The following is a 12,471-nucleotide window of genomic DNA, read 5'->3' as shown; positions in this document are numbered from 1 at the left end:
GAACAGCAGTCTCTTGCTGTCTTTAAGCAAAACTGCAAAGTAAGAAAATTCAAAACTGGATCTGGAACTTTAAATCTGATCCTTAAAGCACTGCCGTTATTAAACGCTTGTAAAACGGGAGCAAACACCCGTTGTTGTTGATGTTTTTCCCAATCAATGGTCTAGATGCTTACAGAAGTGTATTTGCTGCCTTGCATCCAGCTCAACAACTTGTCTGCTGCCATAGCAACTGCGGAGGAGCACAGAGCAGCGCCGCCTGCTTGTGCAATGGATGTCACTCGTGGCAACGACCAATCAGAAGTTCCCATCCTTTTGTACTAGCAGGCTGAAGATGGAGGGATGGAGTGGGTGGGCTCTCAGCATCATGCATCTGCCAGTAATAGGACACATCGGTCGTCAGTCCTAGTCATTCTTGTCGGGGATTGGTCGAGGAGCTCTACTTTCCAATAATATAAACATGTCTACTGCTTGCCTGCCTTGAACCAAGGCTTACAATGGACTATGCAGTTCTATATCAAACTGTATAAAACTCTCATTATGCATTTACCTGTGTTGTTGCAAGGGTAAATCTTTATTAGAGGTAGAGAATATGCACATAGGTGCCCGTGCACGCGTGAGGAAACGAGGATATCCTGCTGCTGCTTCTGCTGCTGCTGCAAGAAAAGAGAGAGGGGACTCTGCCGTGCTTTCATCATTATAATCACCATCCTAAGTACTAGCTCTTAACATTTTGTTTTTCGGTGTTCAGGCGAGAAGTGACAAGAATATAGACCCCTCCTCTGCAGGGCGGAGCGTGCATTTTCATTTCGTATTTTGTATTTTTTTTTTTTTTCATTTTTTTTTTTTTTTTACCCCTGTTCCCTGCTCTGACACGTCTGCACTGAGTGAGTGGCATTGGCACACTGTCAATCGCTCACTACCGCTGCCATCAAACAACATAAAACACACACAGGCAGAGGCTGGAGCTCATAAATTTCAGCAGGGCAAGATATTTTTTTGCGCATCGCCTTTATACAGCGTGTAGCCTAATTAATTTCTTCTCGCTGTCGCTTTTTTCCTATCAGAATTCTCCAAACTTTTTTCTACATTTCATATTTTTTATAGTCACATTTGGGCACATATGCCGCAGATTGTGTAATTATTTTTAGAGATATTTTCAGTTTGTCGCGGGAATAATTTCTGCACATTTATAGTTGGCAACATATATGCAAAGCCTATACCAATAAGATTTTTTTCCTTCTTATTTGTTCACACGTTTCCACATTGGATATTTTGTTGCCTGCGGTTTACGAGGAGGATTTGGACATTTTGGAGAGGGAATGCGCCGGGAATCCCATGAAGAGCGCTAATAAATGAGAGATCACCAAGGAGCGTTTCTATCCACCACCCGTCAAATCACAGAGAAAAGACAAATTGGCATGAGGATTCGTGCGGGATACGATGGACAACGACTGTCAATTTTGACAACCAAGTTTTAAAAACAAAAATTTAAAGAGCCTTATGCATTTTTGGACACACATTATCGCGCGTTTCGACACTTTGGACCGCGCGTAAAAAGGCGACAGGATAGCGAGAACTTGGACAGAAGATTTCAGCTCAACCATCACTGCTAGTCCCTTTATTTTTATTCCGGTGTATGCTCCACATCGCCGAAGATCCCCACAGCCGTGCAGTCTCCAGTCTGCGGCACATGTTGTAGCTGATTTCGTGTAGCCTATGAGTTTTTCAATTTGTGTGGCTCAGTGCACAGACTCTGTAGCGGCTACTATGGACGAACAAGCCCGGATCATGCAGTCCATCGGCGGTGTCAGTCTGGCTGGCCACTCGGTACAAGGAGGCATGGCACTGCCGCCTCCACATGGACACGATGGGACAGACGGAGACGGAAGAAAGCAAGACATTGGTGACATTCTTCATCAAATAATGACCATAACTGATCAAAGTCTGGACGAGGCGCAAGCAAAGTTGGTTAATTTAAATGTTTTCATAACTTCGCCCCCCCTTCCAAAACGCTGAACGCATCATTATTGAGATGTGGCCCGTTAAACTCAACTCCCCCATGTGTAACAATAGGCTGGAGTGCTTTTAATGATAGTCTAACACCGAGGTGCATTTGGTGCCTCACTACCTCTAACGCCTCTCAAAGTTGTCACTGAGATAATAGCCTGTAACAGCATGCTCTGTAATCAGCTTGTTTCTCAACTTTGAGCCTGGCTGGGCTTGGGGTTCAAAAAGTTTTGGTGTGCACACATGTCCCAGGGGTTTAAGGATGATATTTAAGTCTGATTTTAATCTGCAGTAAAACCATAATTGATAAGCTGTATTGTGTACAAATTCTAGCAACTTGCAAAAAGAAGGAAATTCATAACCAACGTCCATACGTCCATAATGATTATCAATTATTAAAATTATAACAGGACATTATTTATCATCAACTACCATAATTTAATTAGCAAAGAAATTATTAGTATTATTTTTAAGTTTTAGCAAGTATTAGACTGCGAAATAGAATCACTTTTGAGAATATGTCTGATTTACACCTTGGCTGGGGCTGCATCAGGCAAAAATCGAATATCTAAATTCATCAGTTTGCTTGTAAATGTGTTAATCTCTGGCATTACAGTGACTATATATCAATATGTGTTTTTGTCTCATACTGAAACAGGAAACATGGGCTGAACTGTCACCGAATGAAACCTGCACTCTTCAGCGTTCTCTGTGAAATCAAAGAAAAGACAGGTAAGATCCTTGCCAAAGTGCAAATGATACTGAAGATATTCAAAGGAGAAAAAGGGGAGTGTGAAGCCTCGGTACAATAGGACATCAGCAGCTTTACCTCCCAGGGATCTGGTGGCAGCTTGCTTCCAGGTTATGGGGCAGTTTTATCCTAATCAGTGTTAATCAATCAGTCAGTCATTTTTTCAAGACTATTTTATGTCTTTGTACAATAGAAAAAATCCCTCCTGTGGTCCTAGAGAGGGATTAGGTTGCTTTACCTTTAAAGATGCTCTTGTTTGTGCACCAGCATCTTGTCCAGTATGTGGATTTAAGCAGAATGTGTGCTCCAGCTCTCACCCTCAGCACCCTGGCACTTAACAGGATGGGGAATTCCCGCAGCGTATGCTCTACATGCCGAGCTCACACCGAATTCATGGTTTATAGCCTATTAACAACTGCCACATTTTCAACATATGAAGGCAACTCCAAAATCAATAATTGAATCCTAATTGAATTCCCTCTCTTTTAATAAAACTAGCAGTGAAAAATAGGACAGTCAGTGTTTAAGCTTGACACAGTGGCAAAAAAATACAAGGCATCAGCTTGTAAAAAAGTACTGGGAAAATTTAGAAATTTGCAAAACTATTTTTATTGCTATCTTAAACTGAGGCGTGTGGCAGAGTGGCGTAGTGGCTTTTATACATCCATGGTTGAAAAACTTTGAGTGTGTGTGTGTGTGTATGTGTGTGTGTGTCTCTGTGCATGTGCAGACAAACACACACACACACACACACACACACACACACACACATTGTAGAAAGATAGATAAAATTACAGGTAGGCTGTTTTCTTGTTTTATAACTTCTCTTAGAGCTCAGACTGAGCTCCAGTGTGTTTTGGAAAGGTTAGTTTTGTACAGACGTTGCAGTTTTAAGACGATGCTGTTGTGTACTTTATGCACTTTTCCCAGTGTTTATGCAACGTCAATAATAGTTTGCAGCACTTTATATTCTTAAATCATAACCTCCTTTTTTATTTAGATTTTTTTACATTTTTACAAACATATTTACTTTGCTGAATATTTGTAATTGTTCTGCTCTTAGGTTAAAATTTCCTACCAGAAATGAAAAAAGGTGCTAATGAACAGATGCTTCAGATGAACTCAATTTACAGTATCACTATATGTCAAGAAAAAAAAAATAACGTGTTTATTTCAAAGAAAAAAAAAAAGAATAGAGGACTAGAATGATGTCTTTTTTTGCTTAATTTGCCAAACGTGATAGTTTGCCAGATTTGCGACCTCTGTGTGGTTTATGAGGAAATTGACTTGGGGGAGATCATAAAACTTTATGAACTTCCCCAACACAGGTGGTGTCCGCAGGGGCAGGCGAAGGGGCCAGCACACTGCCGATAGTCCACCTGAGGTGATAAGCACGCCTGTTGGAGTTTCCTGAATGCAACAGATAGAAAAAAAAGGGAAAGAGAGGAAATGGTTTACATGCAACGCCATGTTATATTTGCATGCAGCTGAGGATTTGACTTTAAAGTGTCTTCCACTTGTTCACTCGCATTTATCCACCTGTAGAACTACGAACTCGCTGGGAAAAAAAAAAATGTTGCATTAGCTTTTACATTTTTAAACCTGGGTTGCATTTAAAGCCTATTCAAACACACATGAATCACTGTGCAAACTGCTGAATTGAGATTGTTAACCTCTTCACTTTTTGGAGCTCCTGTGTCGCTCCTGGCTGGAATGTATTTGCAGTAAGGCAAGTTTTGAGGATTAATTCACTCGCTCAAAAAAAAAAAAAAAAGACTAAAAAAAAAACAAACACGCAGACATTGTGAGGGTAAAGGATTAAAAAAAAAAAAAGATCAAAATGACCAAATCTGAACTTAAAATAATTATTTATAGATGTGTGTGTATGTTTGTGTGTAAGAATGTATATATGCTGGGAATGCATGTGTGAGAGAGAGAGGGGAGAGTGAGAAAGAGCTTGTGTGTGTGTGTGTGTGTGTGTGTGTGTGGTTAACCTGTGGTTTAGAGTCACAGCCTCCCACTCTTAGCCATTGACAGAGCTCAGCTGGTCTGGTGGCCTTGTTGACCAGCCTGTTTTTCTAGCACACAGTGAGCCATTCACTGGCTCCTGAAGCATCGTACACAGGGCTTGCCTGGCCCTTTCAAGTCCGTTCAAACGGCACAGGGCTGGTGTCTTTTAGCCACGGGATCAGCCATTTGGCCAAAATGACTTTTAATAATGAATTTGAACGTGGTCCAACAGTGATCGGTGTAATTGCTGCATGCATGCATCATGTTATCAAGAGCCTGTGCACAGCGAGTTTAAGCTCTGGTGTACAGCCTTTTAGAAGCATCTTAACATGTAAGTGTGTATCTGATTTGAGGCAGAATTGTAATTTTGCAGTCCCAAAGGTGTTAGAGTTGCTTGGAGCCAAAAGAATCGCTGCGATACTAAATGCTTTGTTTTGTAGAAGTGAGGGGTAGATGAGCTCCTCTTCAGGTAGTCGAGAGATATTATGACGACTTCTGCAGAGTGTTTAGAAGTTTTTGGCACTCCTCTAACTCTTATTGTAGAGCTAAAGCATATTTCTGCATTGCTAATGCCCTAGAAGTATTAATTCACTTTGATATGCTAATTAGAGTACATTATGCAAGAAATGAGATTAAGTGGCAGCATGAAGTCATTTGCCTGTCAGTAAATTGAGTGTTTTTAGCAGGAGGGTTTTTTTTTTCTCCCCCTCCAAATTTTCTTGGTTTTGCATTTAGATAAGCTAAAATGTGAGATTCTGTAGGCAAGTGGTGTTCTTTGTCCTTCAGTCTGTGATGTGATTTCCTTTTGCTTTTACAACATGCATTTAACAGCAATTAACAATGCTTTATTCTTTTTTTTTTTGCATCGTTCAGGATAACAGATATGTAGATGTAGGTGAATTTTGGAAAAAAAGTAAATACAGTGTTTGTGCTGCGCCTTTTTCCCCCCCTTGGCTTCTGTGGGAAAACAATGAGCACATTCAGGCGAAAATGCCTGCGATTCAGATGAGTTTTGCAGTTATTCCTCTATGCTAGGTTTGTTTTATCCTGCTGGCTACTCCCTTGTCTTGCTCTCATGCTGGAAGAGAGGCTCGCAGCAGCAGCAGCGGGAGCGGCAAGAATAACAAAGGTGAAAGATTACCTCCATATGGTATTTCTGACCAGGAAAAGAGAGGTTCTGTAGTAAGACTCCTCTTTGATGTGAGGTTTAATCAATAGAAAGAGATTACAGAAAACTATTACAGACTAAATCACGGTGTGCCACAGAGAGGCTTAGCCTTCTCCACAGCTCTCTCAGCTGCATAGCGCTCCTTTTGGCTGCGTATTGACTTGTTGTTTTCCTGACCTTTGACTCATCAGGTTCAGAAACGGGGGGTCTAGAGAGGTAGGGGAGAGAGAGCAGCAGATTCAGGCTGATAAACGCTCAGATCCACTGTTTAAAGCAGTGGATTAGGGAGGGACACCACACTAATAGTCCAAGCCAGTGGCAGTGTGCTGCGTTGGACACATTTTGGTTTGCATTTTGCTGGCTCCTAGACAAGCTCTCGCATGTCGTGTGTTTATTTGTTTATCGAGGCTATATGTGTTGTTTAGCTAAGAACATGGCGTGAGCTAAATGCTATGCAGGATGAGCCTGTAATTAACCACATGCAAGGCTGACTAAAAGCATTACCTGGAGTAAATAGAGTTAGGACTGAGGAGGTAAGCATTTCTGAAATCTATAGGGGACATTAATTTCAATGCTTCTTGACAAAGAGTTAATGAGCCCTTGCATACCAAATGGCTGTGTATTATTATTATTATTATTATTATTATTATTATTATTGTTGTTGTTGTTGTTGTTGTTATATTTTTATTTTTAATGACCACCACCATTGCTGCATTATTACTATTATTACTATTATTATTATTGTATTGCCTCCTTTTCCATGACAGTCAGTCATCAAAAATCAGCTTTGCTACATCTTGCCATTTTTTAAAATTTACTCTATGGTTTTATTAGTGCTGAAAATGCCCCAGTAAATGTATGACAGAGAACAGAAAGCTATTCAGCAGGAGAGACAATTGACTTTGGCTGCTTTTTGTCTCAGTGTGCCCTGGTGATGCGGCTGCAGTGACTAGATAGTGTTGTGCAGAATGGCTCCCTCACAGCTGGGTTCCTGACTCGCTCAATGGCTGGGCCACTAGTGCTTCCTCCTCTATAGCATGAAGGGAATTGGGAAGATGTGGTTATTATCTAAGTAGCTCCCAAATACCCTCCTTTTTCCCATCAGCAACGATGAAAAGAAAGGGAGCCAGACAAAGAGGAGGAGAGAATAAAACAAAGAGCACGTATCAGTTTCATTTGAAAGGGAAAGTGGTCTTGTGCTGTAGAGATAGATGCCTCTTGTATCGATGCTGTCTGGTGTCTGCGCAACTCCTGCGCTGCACACATTCAAATCTGGTTTTTGTACGATGATTCAGTGCTGTTGATGTCCCTCCATCTGCACACGCGAGCACCCATCTTGCACATGTCTCTCTCCCGCTCCCCCTCCATAGCTCCAAGCGTTTTTCTGTGGGCTCCTGTGCGATCAACAGCTCATAATTGTTTTTTGCACATACGTTATGCAAATGAGTCTTTATGGCAACTGGCATAACAATTAGCATCCTCCAACAATATTTTAGTAGGTTAATTGCGAAATTTCTAAATTGTACATCTGAGTTGTTAATTAGGCATGACAGAGGTGGTGAAATAGTTATCTTCAGGCGGTGGCAGCCAGCAGAGGCTGCTTGGGATGCAAAAAGGAAGGATTGATTGAAATTAGTTTACAGCAGGAAGAGCGTAGCTGGTGGAGACTCTTTGCATGCACCTTCCTTTTTGCCGTGTTTGTGGTCTCTCTGTCGCTGAGTGAAAAATACATCTGCACCTGAAGCATCCAGGAAGAAGCTGGTTGAAACAATATACCCCCCCCGTAGAAATAGATAAAACCTCTTGTGTGTATTTGAAGAAATGTTTGAGGAACATGAACAAACATGAATGAGGTGACTTGTTGTCTTGTCAGGGCTTCGACATGAGTTTTTTTTTTTTTTTTTTTTTCCCCACAAATGACACCACTGGCACTCTCGTCAAAGCAGAAAGCGACCTTTGACCTGCCAGACATACTTAAACCAAATTGCGCCGTGCGTCGTGCCGTGGAATTTTCCAGAAGTAAATTAAAAAAAAAAAAAAAATGCAGTGTCTTTTTTTTTTGTTGTTGTTGCAGCAAACAGTGCAATATGGACTTTTCATTGCTCTGAAAAAAAAGTAATGCCAGCAACGTCTCCTTTCACTATTTCATACTTTTCATCTGACAGGTATTTACAAAGTTCAATTTGTGCTGCCTCAGTAATTTTGTCAGCACGCACCAAAAGTTAAAAAGCCATCAACCTGCCAGTGCGTTTCTGAAACACGCTGGAGCAAAATGTAAAATGACCCTTGCTGGCTGTGGTCAGGTTTACCTTTCAAGTGCTGGTGATTATCATAAACAAATGGGTTATTGTGTATTTTTGTTGAAGCGTATTTTTGGATTTCGAATTAAAGTGCATCTTTCTTCAGATGATGATGGAGCAGAGCACCTTTCAAGATCAGTAATCAAGTACAAAATGAACCCGGCAGAGATTTTTAATTTTTAAAAACACGATTCTTTTGCTTTATGTCTGATCCTGTGTCTTAGCTCTGTATCATTAGATGGCCGAGCTATGCATTGCCAAAGAGCAGTTATTAGTGTAAAAAGGGTTAGACGGAAAGACTGGTGCAAAGCGAGTCCTCTCTCAGTAATGATACTGCTATTTATAGGCCCCTATTTCATTAGCTCTAGTGTTTCAGGGAAGAGTTTTCCTCATGGGACAATAGATACCATGATGTTCATTTACTCTGTACACATTACATGTGGACAACTAAATGACCTATCATTTGTGAGTGCAGGTACACTGAAAATAATCCAGTTTTTGTCACTATTTTTTTTTTTTTTTTTTGCTTTGGCTCGTTTAACCCTTTCTTTATTCCAGCTATCAAATACATACACATACTGAAAGAACTGTGGGCAGTGAAATGCCTGTGTTTTAGAAGTAGGGTGTGTATACTCATACAGGTGATGGATTTCTGTACATGGAGCAGCTGGAATTTGAAGCAGAGGAAGAAGTTACACATTTTTTTTAATCAGTTGTAGTATTTTGACACCCCAGTGGCAGTGTGTGGCTTGTTATCAGTGTCAACTGACAAAAACAGAACAATACATCGTTGTCACCTTTCTTTTCTTTACATAAGATTGTTTTTTTGTTGTTTTTTTTTTGTGAATCTGTGCAGTCTTCTCCTCATTTGCAAGCTTGAAATTAAGCCCCCCTCTTCCCATTGTTCCATATGCCATTGTTCCACATGTTTCATACATTAGAATGATATATTGAAGGCAGAAATGGGAAAAAGACTGCAATGCAATGAAAATTTAATCAGCGTCTTCTGCTGCTTTAATAAGGCAAATAATTCTTATTGGCTGCTGTGTTAAGATTTCTAATATTTAATTCATAACAAACCTTGCATTATTCTGCTTTAGCCCTAAGACAAGCTCCTCTCTGCTGCCTGCCACAAGGCAACTAAAAAAAAAACAGAGAGCGATGTAAAAGATATAAAAGTAACTGCATGTTGAGCCTTTTCAATATAATTTTTTATTAATGTATATATATATATATATATATATATATATATATATATATATATACACACACACACACACACACACACACACACCTATACACACACATATATACATACATATATGTATACATATATGTATGTATATAGGTGTGTGTGTGTGTGTGTGTATATATATACATATATACACACATATATATGTGGTTATGTATGTATGTATATGTGTGTGTGTGTGTGTGTGTGTGTGTGTGTATATATATATATATATATAATTTACAAATTTTTTTGTTGGCACTAAAGGCAGAAAAGCTGCACTGACTGCTGGTACTCATCCCTCCTTTCATCCTTTCATAATTTTGCCAGCGGTCGGTATTGTATGATCAGGTTCCAAATATACCATCTTTTTATTTTCTTAAGTCCTTGAAGTTCATTTTTGTGTCTGAAGTAATGGAAAGATGGCGAGGGGCCAACAGCTAGGTGCTGGCTCATGTTACAGTGAAACAGCGGGCCCTGTTTTCGTCTCTCGGTGAAATGGCTTAATTGGTGTCAGAGCCCCAGGGATAAAGGCCTCTTGCTCTGAAACACAGCCACACAGGCCCTGTCTTCCCTCAACCAGGAGGAACGGCTAGCGTCTGCTGGTGAATGAGGACTAAGCCGTGCCATAACAATACCAAATGATGTTTGGGATGACAGAAATTAATATGCGCTTGCTCCCAGAAAGCTTATGATTAATGACGGCGAGCAGGGGAATGCTGTCCCTCCTTTTGCCCCTCTTTGATGGGGATTGAAAAGCAAAAAAAGGCTGGTTTCTCCTCTCTTTAGAAAGTGGAGGTCATCCAGAGTACATTACTGCTATTCTTCTCGCGCTTTTTCCTCAAGCAGAAGGCAGGAAAGGACTGAGCAGTTGTAATGAATTTTGGAATGATTCGCTGTCACTGTGAGCTGGCGTAGGGTCCCTTGGCATGTGGATTCAGTATTCAAAGACACATATGCACGTGCAGAGGTATTCACAAACGAGTCAGAAATTGGTTTAATTGTAATTATTTACAGTCTGAATTATAGATGTATTTTCATCTCGCAAACACAGGATGCTTCGCAGTGATGGATTTGAATAAATTAAGAAGCAGTTATAATTTCAACGATGGGGTTAATGCTGACATCCTGACAATGGCTTCTTTTCTTATGGCGCTTATAAACACATTGATTCAGAGGCAAATGTGTGAACAAAATGGTGGTGTGCTGTTGCCATGATAATGATCTGTATCTGTTGTGTCCTAGGAGGAGACACATGAATATTTAATTGTGTCTGCAAGAAAGATCCCCAGACCCTTCTGTTCATTTCTTACTTTCTCTAATGTGTTTTCTACTTTCCCAGGTACTTCCCTCTAAGTAATGGAGAATTAAAGCCTGTATTAAAATGATATAAATTGCCGTGTAAGGGATTTCTAAGGACATTTGTCTACGCACGGTGCAGTGAAAATTCAAATGGCAAGTTTTGACAATGGACATTCTGCTGACACAGTGTATTTGCCTCACGTTGGCTTCTCAAATAAGCATTTCCTCTGTCAAAATGATTGATATGTATTAAGCATGCACTTTTTACATCACGACGCTCTGGAAGATGATGTGGGCGCAAAGATATGAGTTTTAAACAGTGAATGAGTTCCCCCCTTATATTGATCTATTTGTGTTCTCCAAGTGGCAGGTGCTATACGGAGACTGTGTCAGCTTTGATTGTTTGTGTCAGTGATCCGAGCCGACACTGAGCTCTCTCACTGTTCCTCACTGCACTTGGTTTCCTCCTGATGAATGGCAGCGCACTGCACAGATCCTCAAAAACTCACGTCTGCACTGTCCCGCAAAGCCTGTGAATCAGCATCGGTCTTTGGGGATTATTTATCACTCACACACTGTATCGCGCGCCCCCCCCCCCCCTCCTCCCGTAAGATTTTTAAAGCACGTGCCAAATTGCGGGACATGCCAGTAAATGTCCCGAGGCTTGTTTTGGGTCTTTTAATACAATTATGTAAAGTGAAAGGCTTTCCACACGGATGTGAACATCAGTTGGTGAGGACAGAAGGCGTGGCTCCACTCCTTTTCTAAATAATGAAGAATAGTTCTTAACCTGTGTGTGCGTGTCTGTGTGTGTGTGTGTGTGTGTGTGTGTGTGTCGGCAGGCCTGCTTGGCTGTGGCGTGAAGGTGAGGTGCATGATGCTCGGCGCCTCTGTAAGTATGCAGAGCACGGCGGAGCCTCTCGCGGGTGCTGAAGGAGAGCATGGAGTGGCAGAGTTAATTTATTTAATGACTGAGCGTCTTATATCTCCCCAGCCCTGATTAGAATCCATGCTTGATGAGGGAAGCGATAGAGGGGTGTGCACTACCCCTAGGCCCTAGCACGTACGTTCATGGTTTTCTTTCTTTCTGCAACCCTTTCTTCCCCTCCCTTCCCTTTCCTTGCCTTCCCCCCACGATCCATTGGGTTTTGTGAAAAAAAGCACAACTCAAAAAAACAAAAAAACAAAAAAACAAAAAAAAAACAAAACAAAACCAAAAAAAACAGGACCCCCCCCCCCCCCCCATTTTTGTCTGTTATGATTATTTGTGATTGTGTCTGTACATGGGATCATTTTGTGGCTTTGTGGCTGATGAGATGTGTGTGTGTGTGTGTGTGTGTGTACATGTGTGTGTGTGTGTGGCGTGGCCCGTGATAAAGACGAAGTGCCATGGAGCTCTATGAACGTGGGAAAGCCAAACAGAGTGTGTCACTTTGGCAGTAGTGGCTGTCAGCATTGGGGAGCTGCAGTTGTAAAAACCATGACCTTCCTCTTTGCCAGCATGTCTCTTGCGGAGCCAAAGCGCTGCCCTGTAGATCTGGGCTGGCTGTGGGAGGGAATACAAACACACACACACAGAGAAAGAGAGAGAGGGAGAGAGAGAGAAGGGGGGAGAGAGAGAGAGGACAGACAGTGGAAAAAAACGGTAAGAGCCATAATTGTGAAGGGGGGTTGAAGTAATGAAATACTTCTTGGAGCTATC

At 41.2% G+C, this 12,471-nt stretch overlaps 1 protein-coding gene across 2 annotated transcripts in view; it reads left to right on the top strand.

Annotated features, from left to right (window-relative positions):
- Positions 1-870: 870 nt before the first annotated feature.
- Positions 871-12,471, top strand: part of pbx3b (pre-B-cell leukemia homeobox 3b) — a 63,050-nt gene continuing 51,449 nt past the window's right edge. For both annotated transcript variants that reach the window (XM_030061014.1, XM_030061015.1), the window contains exons 1-2: positions 871-1,964; positions 2,666-2,739. In XM_030061014.1, the coding sequence (XP_029916874.1) occupies positions 1,717-1,964; positions 2,666-2,739 (322 nt within the window). In that variant the 5' untranslated portion in view covers positions 871-1,716. The remainder of the gene's footprint in view (positions 1,965-2,665; positions 2,740-12,471) is intronic.

This window comes from Myripristis murdjan, chromosome 9, assembly GCF_902150065.1.
Source record: "Myripristis murdjan chromosome 9, fMyrMur1.1, whole genome shotgun sequence".
Taxonomy (NCBI): domain Eukaryota; kingdom Metazoa; phylum Chordata; class Actinopteri; order Holocentriformes; family Holocentridae; genus Myripristis; species Myripristis murdjan.
The sequence above is the reverse complement of the archived record's forward strand: the minus strand, read 5'-3'. Positions and strand labels throughout refer to the sequence as shown.